This window comes from Salvelinus alpinus, chromosome 2, assembly GCF_045679555.1.
Source record: "Salvelinus alpinus chromosome 2, SLU_Salpinus.1, whole genome shotgun sequence".
Taxonomy (NCBI): domain Eukaryota; kingdom Metazoa; phylum Chordata; class Actinopteri; order Salmoniformes; family Salmonidae; genus Salvelinus; species Salvelinus alpinus.
This window is the reverse complement of record NC_092087.1, coordinates 80,208,045-80,224,448: the sequence shown is the minus strand read 5'-3', so window position 1 is coordinate 80,224,448 and position 16,404 is coordinate 80,208,045. Positions and strand designations below refer to the sequence as shown.

Sequence of the window (16,404 nt, the reverse complement as noted above, 5' to 3'; positions counted from 1 at the left end):
ACATACGTTTATATAAATCAAATCAAGTTAGTGGTTTTGTGTAAAAGAAACCAACTTAACCATGTTTGTGTGGTTGTGTGTTTGTGGTCGCTATAGGTTTAACCATGTTTGTGTGGTAGTGTGTTTGTGGTCGCTGTAGGTTTAACCATGTTTGTGTGGTAGTGTGTTTGTGGTCGCTGTAGGTTTAACCATGTTTGTGTGGTTGTGTGTTTGTGGTCGCTATAGGTTTAACCATGTTTGTGTGGTTGTGTGTTTGTGGTCGCTATAGGTTTAACCATGTTTGTGTGGTAGTGTGTTTGTGGTCGCTGTAGGTTTAACCATGTTTGTGTGGTTGTGTTTGTGGTCGCTATAGGTTTAACCATGTTTGTGTGGTAGTGTGTTTGTGGTCGCTATAGGTTTAACCATGTTTGTGTGGTAGTGTGTTTGTGGTCGCTATAGGTTTAACCATGTTTGTGTGGTTGTGTGTTTGTGGTCGCTATAGGTTTAACCATGTTTGTGTGGTTGTGTGTTTGTGGTCGCTATAGGTTTAACCATGTTTGTGTGGTAGTGTGTTTGTGGTCGCTATAGGTTTAACCATGTTTGTGTGGTTGTGTGTTTGTGGTCGCTATAGGTTTAACCATGTTTGTGTGGTTGTGTGTTTGTGGTCGCTATAGGTTTAACCATGTTTGTGTGGTTGTGTGTTTGTGGTCGCTATAGGTTTAACCATGTTTGTGTGTTTGTGGTCAACCAGGTTTATCCGCAAACAAGGTCTGGACCGTCTTTTCTTTGAGTGTGACACCCACATGTGGCGACTTGGCGACCGCAAAATCCCAGAAGGCATTTCTGTGGACGGCGGTTCTGATTGGTTCCTGCTCAATCGTCCGTTCGTGGAGTACGTTATAAACTCCCAAGACGACCTGGTCACCAACATGAAGCGCTTCTACACCTACACACTGCTGCCCGCCGAGGTAAGAACACACACACACACCCACATACACCTACACACTGCTGCCCGCCGAGGTAAGAACACACACACACACCCACATACACCTACACACTGCTGCCCGCCGAGGTAAGAACACACACGCTGCGCAGTATGCACACAAACACACACACACATACAACTCTATACTTCTGCTCGCTGAGGTAAACACACACACCGACACACACACCGACACACAGCAGTCCTAAGGACACTACGTACGGGCTTGGAGGAGATGGTTTGAGGAACAGGAGATGTTTGTGGTTCAGTGTTCCAGGTGTCCACGTCATCCTTCATTCTCCTCTCCTCCGCCTACACTACACTTCACCCACTCTCTCTTTCCTCTCTCTCTCCTCTCTCTCTCCTCAGTCGTTCTTCCACACGGTGCTGGAGAACAGTGCTCACTGTGAGAGCATGGTGGACAACAACCTGCGCATCACCAACTGGAACAGGAAGCTGGGCTGTAAGTGTCAGTACAAACACATAGTGGACTGGTGCGGCTGCTCCCCCAACGACTTCAAACCTGCCGACTTCCACCGCTTCCAGGTGAGACATGGTATCATACACACACACACACACACACACACACACACACACGCATACTTTTCTCTCTCTCTCAAACACACACACTTGAATACATCCAAAGTCATAGTGCTGACCTAACTAGTCTCTATGCCAGCTTGCTGCCCTCTGCCCAGTCTACTGTCTGGCCCTGTTGGCTGCCAACCCTAATGCCAACCCTGACTCTGGCTCTCCCTTGGAATTCTGGCATGACTGGAGCACACTGACAGTATTATTACAGTATAAAATGCCTAGGAACAGTGTGTGCGTGTGATTCATTACAGTATACAGAACACACTGTGCACAGTGCAGACCTCCTACCTCCTACCAGTCAGTCCACTGTATTAATAGGACTTAATTAATATCCTATCAAGTGTGGGTTTTCCACGCTCCGTAGGCTCTAGTATAGACTGACAGAGAGGCTAGATTTAGGCTAGAAGCTGCTCATGATTCAGAATTTACTGAGGAGGACTGTGTAGTGTCCAGTACTGGACACGTATCTAGTTCTATCTGTGGTATAGGAGTGGGTGTCTAGTGTCCCTATTTATGGTTATGTGTGGTGTGGAGGACTCCTCTTAATAAGTCTGTGGGGGTGTTGTGTTGCTTCGGTGAAGAAACGGACAGATCTGCGAGAAGGAAGAAAAAAAAGAGGAGAGAAAGAAAGACAGGACGAAGGAGATGAGGCGGAGAAGGTCTCACCTGTTACAGACAACAGAGAGAACCTTTCATAGCTAGATCGTGTGCCTCGCCGCCATCTTTCCACCCTCCGATTTCCCTCACCTGATGAACTGTACCTGTGAACGTTGGGCTAATAAATCGTGTGAGGGGGGCGTGAGAACCGCCGCCAAGTTCCACAGTTGCTGCCCTGGTGCGAGAATGTCACCGGTTGCCAGATAAGCAACGGGTTGCCAGGTCTGGGCCCAATGGGCCGTCATTATCTCTCACACTAGGAATGTACAGCGGGAGGAGATGAGGGTGAATAGTTTCCCCTCCCTGTCTGAGGTGTATGGAACTGAAAGGACTGGCTGTGTGTCTGCCAAGCAGCGGAGGCTGCTGAGAGAGTTCTCATGAGCTACTGTCAACCACAGCAAGAAGCAAGGGATGGAGATATAGAGGAAGAGAGGAGAAGGAGGGAAAGAGGGAGATTGAGGGAGCAGGGCAAAATGTTCATGAGCTACTGTCAACCATTGCCCTCGTCAGCGTGAAGCAGGGGATGGGGAGAGAGGGATAGATGAAGAGTGTGTGTGAGAGAGATGGAGAGAGACAAGAAAAAATAGAGAGGAATGGAGAGAGAGATGAAGAGAGAGGGATGGAGAGAGAGTGATGGAGAGAGAGATGAAGAGAGAGGCATGGAGAGAGAGATGGAGAGAGAGGGATGGAGGGAGAGGGGTGGAGAGAGAGATGAAGAGAGAGGGATGGAGAGAGAGGGATGGAGAGAGAGATGAAGAGAGAGGGGTGGAGAGAGAGATGAAGAGAGAGGGATGGAGGGAGAGATGGAGAGACTGAGAGAGGGACACGGAGGGGCAGAGAGGCAGACGTAGAGAGAGATAGAGGAAGACATAGAGACAGAGACAAACGGAGAGAGAGAGTACTATTAATCATATCCTCCACCCTTCATCCATCCATCATCCTAACACCCCACTCACACAGTGTTTTCCACAAGCACATGGAGTAGCCAGCCTAATAGACAAAGTACCCAGACAGGCTCCCCAGGGCTGGGGGGGGTGGGGGGTTAAGATGATATTTTTTGTGCCGAACAAGCTCTATTTCGGTGGACTCTGGTACATTCTAACGCTAGATTGTATTTTCAACCAGCAACTGTCAGGAAATAACACTGATATAAATAACATAGAATCAGTTTGCCTTCACTGAGCCTTTAAAGAATCCTGTAAGAGTCTGCTGACTTTCCACGGGCTACAAGCTTCCTTTTAAGAGGCATTTTCTCAGCTGTCTGTAATACAGGTATGATTGAAGAATGAAGCAGGTGTTAAACATGGGCTTTGCTACACAGAAAGCAGCAGTTGACTACTCCATTGTCAACACGTTGATTAAATCAATAGTAATATATCATTTGTTTTGAAAATACCATATAAAAATACCATATAAGTATCAATAGCTTTTAAAACGATTCAATCTGTTTTCTTGTATCATATTTTGGACCAGTGTGAGACTCTCTCTCTACTAGCCTACCTATTGTTCCTGTAAGTACCACGAGACCATTATATCCAATGAAGGTGCCACCAACCTGTAGTGTAAAGACATTTGACTGCAACCACAGAACAAACAACACACACCCAAGTACCGAGAGGCGGGGCAGACAGCAGACTGTCAAACCAGCGGTGTTTCCCTGTCATCGCTCACTTCGTGACTGACAGGCGCCTGTCCTATCAGTAGATGGCTAGAGGATGCATATCGTTCATTCTAGCGGGAGAGGGATCGGCAGACTTTTTTCTGACTAGCAAATTGAAAAGTAATTGAAGTGGAAAAAGTACCTGGCTGAAAATGACTGTAATGGGTTGTATAGCCGACAGCCGGCGCTAGTGGAAAACACTGCACACGCCATCTTCTAGAGAAAACTCATTTACATACGCCAATTAGCCATTGTTGACATCAGCACTTATGAGCCTTCATTCATTTTTTCCCCACCTCCTTCCAAAGTTGTCTTTTATAGTCCCGTCTCCAGTCCCTTTCCATTTCAGTAAGTGCCTCCCACAGCCATTCAAAGCCATTTCAGTAAGTGCCTCCCACAGCCATTCAAAACCATTTCAGTGGGCCATAAGCAAAGTAGCGAAATACCTCTTAAAGTGTGGACGTGACACTCCTTGTTTTTCTAGCGAGTAAAGTGATGCATCCGATCACCCACACAAACGTACAGGCACACTCACCCACACGCTCCGACACTCCCTCTCACACACACACATTCTCTCTCTCACAAACACACACTCACCCACACGCTCTGACACTCCCTCTCACACACACACATTCTCTCTCTCACAAACACACACTCACCCACACGCTCTGACACTCCCTCTCACACACACACATTCTCTCTCTCACAAACACACACACACACTTTCTCTAGCGAGGAACAGCGATGTGATGCATCTAAAAAGTTAGTCCCAAAACCCCTCCTTAACAACAAGGCCCTAGAGGCACAGATAGAGAGAGTTGTTTAGGAGAGAATTCAGACTGACTCCTGAGTTTTTATGTCTGTTGTCATGGAGATCGGCAAGCGGGGGATAGAGAGAGAGAGAGAGAGGGATTGGAGAGAGATAAAGGTAAGAAGCCAGGGAGGATTATTTTTCTCCTGTGGATTCCCTGTTGTTTCAGGAAGTACAAAGGGAACAGGAAGTCTTCTTCTTCTGTGGTTTTGTCTTGTGTTTGAAAGAAGCAGCCAGCTCTGGTAGCTGACAGGGGGAAAGACATAACCCTAAACTTAATAAATGCAAGCCATTTGTTGTGCGTGCAGGCGTGCGTGAGAGAGAGAGAGAGAGAGAGATGGAAGACAAGACGTGGGTACTGAGACAGTTTACCAGGGTGATATGACGTGGCAGTGTATCTGCTCGTTGTCTTCTGTATGTGGGAGAGAATATCAAAACAAAGCTGCTCATCGCACACACACATGTACACACTCTTTCTCTCTCTCTCTCTCTCTCTCTCTCTCTCTCTCTCTCTCTCTCTCTCTCTCTCTCTCTCTCTCTCTCTCTCTCTCTCTCTCTCACACAACCTCCCACTCACTTCCACTCCATCTCCCATTCTGCAGTCGTTCCCAGCAAGCCACCATTTCTATAATCTTCTCTCTGTTTTTCTCTCTCCTCCTCCCTCCATTTCCTCACAGCAAACGGCCCGTCCTACGTTCTTCGCCAGGAAGTTTGAAGCCAGTGTTAACCAGGAGATAGTGAACCAACTAGATGGCTACCTGTTTGGACCTATGCCCCGGGGGACCCCTGGCCTCCAGGCCTACTGGGAGAGTGCGTTTGACGAGGTGGACGGGGTCGCGACCCTGAGCGACACACAGCTCACACTCTACCATGCGTTTGCTCGTATGGGCCTGGCCAGGGCGGCAGCATCGCTGCAAGGAGATCCTAAGGATGACAGCTGCAGGTTAGTAAGCAGTCCAGGTCACACATTGAACACATGTACACACAGTGGTGTAAAGTACTTAAGTAAAAATACTTCAGTAGTTCTTTTGGGTATCTGTACTTAACTTTACTATTCATATTTTTGACTACTTTTACTTCATTACATTCCTAAAGAAAATGATCTACTTTTTACTGCATACATTTTCCCTGACACCCAAAAGTACTAGTTACATGTTGAATGCTTAGCAAGACAGGAAAATGGTCTAATTCACACACTTATCAAGAGAACATCTCTGGTCACCCCTACTGCCTCTGATCTGGCGGACTCACTAAACACATGCTTCGTTTGTAAATGATGTCTGAATTGGAGCGTGCCTCTGGCTATCCGTAAATAAATAAAAAACTAGAAAATGTGGCCAGCTGCTTTGCTTAATATAAGGAATATGAAATGATTTATACTTTAACATTTTAGCAATTCATTTACTTTTGATACTTAAGTGTATTTTAAACCAAATACTTTTAGACTTTTACTCAAGTAGTATTTTACTTTTAGTCTTTCACTTTTACTTGAGTAATTTTGTGTTAAGTTATCTTTACTTCTACTCAAGTATGATAATTGGGTACTTTTTCCACCACTGTCTACACACATGCATATAACATGCTAACATGCAGACACACACACCGACACACACACACACGTACACAATAATAGTAGTATACACGCACAGAAAATGCATGCACAAACATGAATGCACACACACACACACACACACTGCAGCAGTCATTCACAGCATCTTGACTGTGACACACCTCACTGTTTTGCGTGAAATTCAAGCCTCCGTCAGAAACCTTTTGTATCCTTCCTCATCCAATAATATACATATCTGGTGTCAGAAGGCATCACGTGTCCACGCTATCCGTACAGCATCACTAGCAACCATACCTTCTAATGAGCCGATGGGAACCGCTGCGGTTAACACTGTTCACTCAGTAAGACGATACGACAGATCAATTACACCATGTGAAGGTGTACTCTATATAGGTCATGGATGGTGCTGCTACGTGTCCCTCGAGTACCAGTATCATTTCTGTGTCACTAGAATTACTATTGACGATACTGGTGTTATGAGATGTGGGATCCATAGCAGCTGTATATGCTGGAACTGTTAGTTCAGTATTGAGGCCTACTGTTGACACATTACCAGTATAGATTTACCCCGGTGTTACGATACATTTGCGATCCACAGCGTCCAGCTTCCTGGATCAGGAGACGTGTTAGTTGGTTCTTTTATGTCTTTTGTCTCCATACAGTTAGTTCCACGGGGTGAAATGTCCGTTGTCATGACACATTTAGGATCCCTGTCATCTATGGATGCTCAAACAGGAAGACAGTTTGAAGCCAACGTGTCTTCTGTCTTAGTTACTGTTACTGTATTGTAATACCACAGTTGCAACACATTTGGGACCAGTAGCATCTGCAGTAGCTAGAATATGAAACCTGCGTTAACTGAGTCTCAGGGCCAATGTACAGGTAACTGCCAAAATAAAGGAAACACCAACACAAAGTGCCTTAATAGTGGCCAGAACAGCTCCAACGTCTGGAAGTCTGTTGGAGGGATGCGACACCATCCTGGTGGAATTGTCAGTGTTCCAACCAACGTGAGATGTACTATACGCCCAGATGTACTATACGCCCAGATGTACTATACGCCCAGATGTACTATACGCCCAGATGTACTGTACGCCCAGATGTACTATACGCCCATATGTACTGTACGCACAGATGTACTGTACGCCCAGATGTACTATACGCCCATATGTACTGTACGCCCAGATGTACTGTACGCCCAGATGTACTGTACGCCCAGATGTACTGTACGCCCAGATGTACTATACGCCCAGATGTACTATACGCCCAGATGTACTGTACGCCCAGATGTACTATACGCCCAGATGTACTATACGCCCAGATGTACTATACGCCCAGATGTACTGTACGCCCAGATGTACTATACGCCCATATGTACTGTACGCCCAGATGTACTGTACGCCCAGATGTACTGTACGCCCAGATGTACTATACGCCCAGATGTACTGTATGCCCAGATGTACTGTACACCCAGATGTACTGTACGCTCAGATGTACTATACGCCCAGATGTACTATACGCCCAGATGTACTGTACGCCCAGATGTACTATACGCCCAGATGTACTATACGCCCAGATGTACTGTACGCCCAGATGTACTATACGCCCAGATGTACTGTACGCCCAGATGTACTGTACGCCCAGATGTACTATACGCCCAGATGTACTATACTCCCAGATGTACTATACGCCCAGATGTACTGTACGCCCAGATGTACTGTACGCCCAGATGTACTGTACGTCCAGATGTTCTGTACGCCCAGATGTACTATACGCCCAGATGTACTATACGCTCAGATGTACTATACGCTCAGATGTACTGTACGCCCAGATGTACTGTACGTCCAGATGTTCTGTACGCCCAGATGTACTATACGCCCAGATGTACTATACGCTCAGATGTACTATACGCTCAGATGTACTGTACGCCCAGATGTACTGTACGTCCAGATGTTCTGTACGCCCAGATGTACTATACGCCCAGATGTACTATACGCTCAGATGTACTATACGCTCAGATGTACTATACGCCCAGATGTACTATACGCCCATGTTTCTGCTGCTGGAAGCTTGTATAATCAGTCTGTTTGAGATCCAGTATAGATCCACATAAGCAGATGGATAGCAGCAAGTTCTGCATTGTGGGTAGCTGCAGGGGTCTCTGGGTATAGAGTCAAGATGAGAGGAAGCATGTTTCCATCTAGCTGCACACACACACACACACACACACACACACACACACACACACACACACACACACACACACACACACACACACACACACACACACACACACACACACACACACACACACACACACACACACACACATCCTATGTCTATCGTTTAACTACAGCTGTTTCTACTCATGTCTCTGCCTGTAAATTGAGAAGGAAGGGAAACTAGGTTCTCTGTGTGTGTGTGTGTGTGTGTGTGTGTGTGTGTGTGTGTGTGTGTGTGTGTGTGTGTGTGTGTGTGTGTGTGTGTGTGTGTGTGTGTGTGTGTGTGTGTGTGTGTGTGTGTGTGTGTACACATAAAGTGTGTGAGAGCAAGAGGGCATCTGTGAGTATAAGGGTCAGTCTGCAAATCTCTAATTGTGGGATCATGAGCATGTGAAAAAAGCATTTGCTGCGAGGAAACAAGCTATTTTCAGTCTTTCACACTAACATATCCACACCCAACTGTCACACATGCTCCCTCGCACACACACGCACGCACGCACACACACACACACACACACACACACACAGGGCAATGTTTGGGGCCATGAGAGGCTATGTTTGTAGAGCTTACAGTGTGTGTATGAGACAGCAGGGTGGGGCTGCCATGGGGGGATGGAGAGAAGGAGAGACGGAGGAGAGGAGAGGGGGATTTCTGTCTTTTCACAGCCTGCTGTGACTCCAGTGGGGAGGGGGTGGAGGGAAGGGCTGAATGGAGTCTCTATGTATCTGCAGTCTCTCTCTCTTGCCATCTCTCCCTCTCTCTCGCTCAATATCTCTCTCTCCCTGTCTCTCCCTCTCTCTCTCTCCCATCTCTCCCCATTCACTCTATGCTCTCTCTTTCACCTACTCTCTTTCTCGCTCTCTCAACCTCTCGCTCTCTCTTCTCTCTCTTTCTCTCTCACTCCCTTCTCTCTCTCTCGCTCTCGCTCTCTTTCTCCCTCTGCCCACTTTCTCTCTTTCTGCCTCTCTCTTCCTTTCGCTCTACCTCTACCTCTCTTTTGATCTATATCACTCTCTCTTTCTCTAGCTCTTTCTGCCTCTCTCTCTCTCTCTACCTCTCTTTCTATCTCTCTCTCTAGCACAGACACACACACAGGCACACACCCAGACACACACACAGACACACACCCAGACACATACACAGACACACAAACACACAATTGTCAAAGACGTCAACGTCAGGCATCCCGAAGAGTCAGTGTATAATTCAAATTGTGAGTACTTCAGTCCCACCCTGTAGGTCTGTAATAAATAACTGAGCAACTGACTCAGTCCCAGAGAATGGTGAAACCTTTATTACTAGGGCTACGATGTTGCTACGGGCCATTGTACACATCTCTGCCAATCTCTGTTGTCCCAAACGGCACCCTATTCCCTATATAGTGGGAACGAGGGAGGGAGGAGGAGAGAGGGATAGAGAGAGAAGGGTGTGGAGTGCTCTCCGTGAGCGGGTGTAAATATTTGCTGTTCTGCTTGTCAGGGTAGCTAGTGCTGTCGGGCTGGGACGGGCACACACACACAGCGCTGTCGAGCAGACTGACTCCTGGTCCTACTACTGGAATACTGATGAGAAGGCTGGTGGGCACACACACATACACATGGTGGGCACTGGGGCATGGGGAGGATGAGAGAGAGAGGGAGGATGAGAGAGAGAGAGAGAGAGAGAGAGAGAGAGAGAGAGAGAGAGAGAGAGAGAGAGAGAGAGAGAGAGAGAGAGAGAGAGAGGGAGAGAGAGAGAAAGAGAGAGAGAGAGAGAGAGAGAGAGAGAGAGAGAGAGAGAGAGAGAGAGAGAGAGAGAGAGAGAGAGAGAGAGAGAGAGAGAGAGACATTGAGTTACAACACTGTATATATATAATATGACATTTGTAATGTCTTTATTGTTTTGAAACTTCTGTATGTGTAATGTTTACTGTTAATTTTTATTGTTTATTTCACTTTTGTATATTATCTACCTCACTTGCTTTGGCAATGTTAACACATGTTTCCCATGCCAATAAAGCCCCTTGAATTGAATTGAATTGAATTGAGAGAGAGAGAGAGAGAGAGAGAGAGAGAGAGAGAGAGAGAGAGAGAGAGAGAGAGAGAGAGAGAGAGAGAGAGAGAGAGAGAGAGAGAGAGAGAGAGAGAGAGAGAGAGAGAGAGAGAGAGAGAGAGAGAGAGAGAGAGAGAGAGAGAGAGAGAGAGAGAGAGAGAGAGAGAGAGAGAGAGAGAGAGAGAGAGAGAGAGCATTGTACATTGTTACAACACTGTATATATATAATATGACATTTGAGAAACACACCCTGTTTATTTTCCCAGTAGTCTCTGCTCTGTTCTCAGTGAGCAGAGACTACTGGGACACAGCCCCCAGAACAATATAACTGTCAGGATTAGCCTGGACTGGCAAGCTGATTGTAAGATCAAGCTGACTTCTTAATGGTGTCCCAGACCAGTTCAACTTGGTTAGTGTGTGTGTGTGTGTGTGGAGGGAGGGTGTGTGTGTGTGTTTTGACCTCAGCTGACTTTGTTTCAGACCAGCAGTTTTCAACCTGTGGTCCGAGGACTACCTGCTCCGCACATTATTTAGTATTTGTAAAAAATATATATATATTTATTTTATTTTATTGTAGTTATTGGATGTATGGTATTATAAGCAATTGTACATTACAATATGTGTTAAATCTGTTACATTCACTGATAAAATGGACTAAATTTGAACGCTAAGATATTTTATGTAAAGAAATTCTGCGACTCCGTGAATGGTGGCCCTCGAGATCTTTTGACACTGATTTGGTCGTCCCCGGGATGGCAAAGGTTGGGAGCTGCTGTGTTAGTTAATATGTGTGTTACGAATTGGTGTGTCATGGTTATCGTCAGAGGCATCGGGCTGTGACTAACTTAATATATTACTGCCAATATACCCAATGACTGTATTGGGTTGGTCCGGGGCAGGCTACAACTACAGTCTGGTCTCAGTCAGTCTGTCCATTCCTAGCCTTAATAGTTGTTTCCACAGCAACAGATGTTTTATAGGTCATTGAATTAATGCCTCTTCCCTTCACACAATCACAGAAAGCACAGCACATCCCCCTAACCTTTACTTTAGCGTCTGAGACGTTAGCAAGGCCCCGCTAGTGAACTTTAGCATCTACAAACATTAGCATTTGTAAGCAGACTCCAGTAATTGTTCAATAGATGGATCTAGATACTCTCATCTTACACCATTGCCCTTTTAAACAGCACTGGTACCATATCAAGTTCACTCATGGGAATCTCAATGGGTCTGTCTGTTGGGTTACCACTGGTGTTGCCAGGTAAAACCCTGATAAAGTAGCCTGGTCCCAGATTTGTTTGTGTTCTTGTCAACTCCATTGCTGTCTTTGTCAAAATTAGTGACAGAGTTGGCATCATAGCCCAAACAGACCTGTACTCGGGCTACTGATAAAGGTCTGTTGAGAAAGGTTGGTTAAAAATATGATTATTTCCTCTTGGTTTGCCAGGTATTTCCCCATGGGCCACCCGGTGTCAGTGCATCTCTACTTCCAGTCGGACCAGTTCCAAGGCTACCTGGTCAAGCACCATGCCACTAACCTGGCAACCAGCAAGCTGGAGACCCTGGAGACCTGGGTGATGCCCAGGAAGACCTACAAGGTGGCTTCCCCGCCCAGCACCTTCACCAGGCTGCAGTTCGCTGAGGTAACTATCCATCTTTTTTGGTTGTATAACGTTTAGGTAATGTTCACATAACATTCACAGAACAGTAACACTGTAATATCACGACTCAGGGTATGACACAGATGCAGACACAGGAGGCGGATAGTACAGTTCTCAGATCATTTATTAGAAAGACGGGGCAGGCAAAGGGCACGTCGAGGACAAGCAGAGGTTTGTGATCAGAGTCAGGCAGGTACAGGATGGCAGGCAGGCTCGGGGTCAGGGCAGGCAGAGGTTTGTAATCAGGTCAGAGTCAGGCAGGTACAGAATGGCAGGCAGAATGGTCAGAGCCGGGAAAAACTAGGAAACAGAACTTGAGAAACAGGAAGATGGGAAAGCACGCTGGTAAGACAAGACGAACTGGCAACAGAAACAGACACAGGTATAAATACACAGGGGATAATGGGGAAGATGGGCGACACCTGGAGTGGAGGTGGAGACAAGCACAAAGACAGGTGAAACAGATCCGGGCGTGACAGTCATCTTTTAGAAGTAGACACACCTTATATACAGTAGCTTCGCCAGGCTGCAGTTCGCTGAGGTCACTGACACACTGTTTTTTGGGTTGGAGTTGTAACATTTATGCAATTTTCTTATAACAGTCACATAATATTTACACTCTTTCAGTAGACAGTGCCCCCAAATCAAGCTTTATCTCTACAGCACATTTCAGACATGGAATGCAACACAATGTGGTTCACAGGAAAAAACGAATAAAAACAGTGAAAATAAAAACAGAAATATTTACTACACAGCAAACATAGGAGGATAAAAAAAGGTGTGTTTTAAGATCTTTTTTTAAATATGTCCACAGTTTCGGCCCCTCTCAGGCTCTCTGGCAGGCTATTCCAGAGGCTGGGGGCATAATAGCTAAAGGCTGCCTCTCCATTCCTCTTGGTCCTAGGCTTTGGAATAGTTAAAAGGCCAGTGCCAGAGGACCTACTGGGTACATAACTCAAAATCATGTCTGGCATGTATTGGGGTGCACAATCGTGGATTGATTTAAAAACCAATAGAAAGATTTTAAAATGAATTCTAAAACTCACAGGCAGCCATTGCAGAGACCTTAAAACCGGTGTAATGTGTGCTCTTCGTCTGGTCCTAGTCAGAACCCGTGCTGCAGCATTCTGTATGTTTTGCAGTTGGCCAATGGCTTTCTTGCGTAGACCAGACTATCAAGGAACAAGGCAACACCCAAATGCAGACACAGGAGGCACATGGTTGGAGTCTTACAATGTTTATTAATCCAAAGGGACAGGCAAAAAGGTCAAAGCCAGATCAGAGTCCAGGAGGTACAGAGTGGCAGACAGGCTCGTGGTCAAGGCAGGCAGAAGGGTCAGGCAGGCAGGTACAAAGAAACAGGCAAGGGTCAAAACCGGGAGGACTAGAAAAAGGAGAATGCAAAAAGCAGGAGAACGGGAAAACCGCTGATTGACTTGGAAACATACAAGACGAACTGGCACAGAGAGACAGGAAACACAGGGATAAATACACTGGGGAAAATAAGCGACACCTGGAGGGGGTGGAGACAATCACAAGGACAGGTGAAACAGATCAGGGCGTGACACAGACAGGAGAGCTACACAGTAGTCAAGCCTGCTTGTAATAAAAGCATGGATGAGTGTCTCTGTATCAGCCTGAGATAGAAACGGGCGCACGGTGGCAATGTTCCTCGGGTGGTAAAAAGCTATTTTGGTCACATTCCTATTGTGTGATTCGAAATTGATTTCAGAATCTAAAATAACACCTAGGTTTTTTACCAGGTGTTTTATCTTTATTGCCCGTGAATTAAAATGTGCGGCCAGATTCTCTCTCTGTGCTTTGGCTCCAACAATAAGTACCTCGGTCATGTTTTGATTTAGCTGGAGGAAGTTGTGAGCCATCTAAGTATTTAAATCACTAATACAGTCTAATGTATCCGTGGAGCTCAAATTCTCTGGTGACACAGAAATGTAAAGCCGTGTATCGTCTGCGTAGCAGTGAAAATCAATGCTGTGCTTTCTGCCAAGGGGTAACATATATAAACTGAACAGTCCCGAACCCAAAATCAAACCATGTGAAATGCCACCATGTGAGATGTATTTTCTCTGAGTTATGTCCACCAAGGGTGACAAAAAACTCTCGACCGGTTGAATAGTTCCTAAACCAATTTAGAACTGGACTGGGGAGGCCAACCAACCTCTCCAGTCTGTCCAGAAGGACATCACGGTCAACAGTGTCGAATGCAGCACTTAAATCTAAAAGTACAAGGACAGATGGCTGTTTGGCATCTGTTTTGGCTCTAAGATCATTTACCCCTTTAACTAAGGCCGTCTCTGTGCTGTGTAATTTCTCAAAAATACAGTTGGCACTTAAAACATAATTTAGCTGTTTCAAAACCAATTTCTCCAGAGTTTTACTTAAGAATGGAAGGTTGGAGATTGGCTGAACATTGCTAAGAGCTGAAGAATCTAGATGACTTTTCTTCAGAAGGGGTTTCATAATAGCTTTTTTCAGTGCAGTGGGGAGAGTGCCTGTGAACAGGGAGTGATTGACAATAGCTTACACTTCTTCAGATATGCAATTAAAGACTGTTTTTAAGAAGGTGGTGGGGATAGGATCGAGAAGGCAGGTAGGAGGCTTAAGTTGTGATATCACTGTCAGTGTCAACCAGGGGAAATAAATCCATAGTGCTTTGCGTGGTAGCCTCGGGCACATATCATCAAACTTCTCATCTGGTCTTGCTTGACTGATACCCAGCCTATTGTTGCTTATCTTATCTCTGAAAAATATCGCAAACTCATCCCATTTAGAAGTGGAGGAAAGTTCACTTAGTCCATTGAGAACATTTGCTGAGGTAACATGTCATTTTTGTGGGTGGGCGTAACGTTGAGGTAACATTCACATTGTAGTCTTTCAGCAGATCCATTTCTATCAGCTGCGCCTGTATTGAGAGTACTCAACCATTCATTATCCAGTCAATGGACAACATAATGGTCAGTCTGACCATAACTGAGGTACATTGTTTCGAGGTTGTAGGCTACAACTTTCACGTAATGTTCACATAACATTCACAGTCATTCAGCAGCCCCTGTCATTTAGACTAGAGTGCCCAGCAGTTATCCAGCCACTTAGTCAAACAATGACCTCTATGTGTTAGTAGTATATACAAGCCCTGAAGTGCCTGGCACAGAGAAGCATGTTGTATGAAATATGATTGGCCAGATCAGATATATAGTTCATGGTGACCTTAGCTATATTCATCGTTATGGCAACCTTGCAGAGAGTACACACACATTGGCAGCAGGCATTAAACACAGGATCGGTAGCCTTGTAAAATGTCAATTGATTGAATTCATCAAATTTGATGTGGATTAGCGCCTCACCGGCTGCTTATTTGTTGTTTACTAATGAAACGTAGACTACTCACCTTCACGCCAGGCTTCCTGATAGCGTAGTTATGCTAATATAAATAATGACCCGATTTCTACTTCTGAGGACGTTCTCTAACATCAGCTATGTCTTAGTGAGCCAGCGAGCACCTTTCTGTTTATCATGGGGGGTTGAGAGTGATCTTTTTTTTCTGGTTTTCACACTGTCAAGCAGAACCCTCTGAAATGTCAGGTGATGTCCTCGTATGAGTTCCCTCTGAGCACTCTGAGGTGATAAGTCGGGTGAATCTGACCTTTTACTCTTGACCTTCGACCTATTGACCTTTGTAACAGTTCCGAAGCGACACTAGACTGCGAGGCAGTCATGGGCACAGGGAAGCCTCTGAGGCGTTCTAGTCTAAAGAGTTGTGAGTGACAGCAGACCGACGCTGGCACGACTTTATCTGAGTACTCAGCATCGCAAAGGACTGTCTGTCGGTTGCTTAGCTACAATGACTGTCAGTCTGTCAGTCAGTCAGTCAGGCAGCCAGAGGACAGATAGACGGACATGACAGAGCTAAGCAGTTATAGTTGACTGTTGTGAATGTCTGTCAGGCAGATAAACCATATCTGCAGCACAACATTCCAATACAGCCTTTTCCTTCCATCTATAAACTCTCTCTCTACCCAATTTTTACTGGCATTGCGCTCTAACATTGCTCTCTACCTCTCCACAGTGGTCTTAATACACTTGCTTCCAACAACTATCCTAAATAAGTAAAGGATAGATGACAGACTACCACCCTACTAACAGACTACAGTTGTAGCGGTGGTAGTAGATTCCTATGTAGTCCGGTAGCTCTGTATATCATGTATGACTTTACAA

At 45.7% G+C, this 16,404-nt stretch overlaps 1 protein-coding gene across 1 annotated transcript in view; it reads left to right on the top strand.

The window, feature by feature from the left end:
• The window catches only part of xylt1 (xylosyltransferase I), a 125,445-nt gene that overhangs the window by 97,657 nt on the left and 11,384 nt on the right, over positions 1–16,404 (top strand). Inside the window, exons 6-9 of the mRNA XM_071389504.1 lie at positions 731–947; positions 1,331–1,507; positions 5,361–5,626; positions 11,955–12,150. Of these exons, the coding sequence (XP_071245605.1) occupies positions 731–947; positions 1,331–1,507; positions 5,361–5,626; positions 11,955–12,150 (856 nt within the window). The remainder of the gene's footprint in view (positions 1–730; positions 948–1,330; positions 1,508–5,360; positions 5,627–11,954; positions 12,151–16,404) is intronic.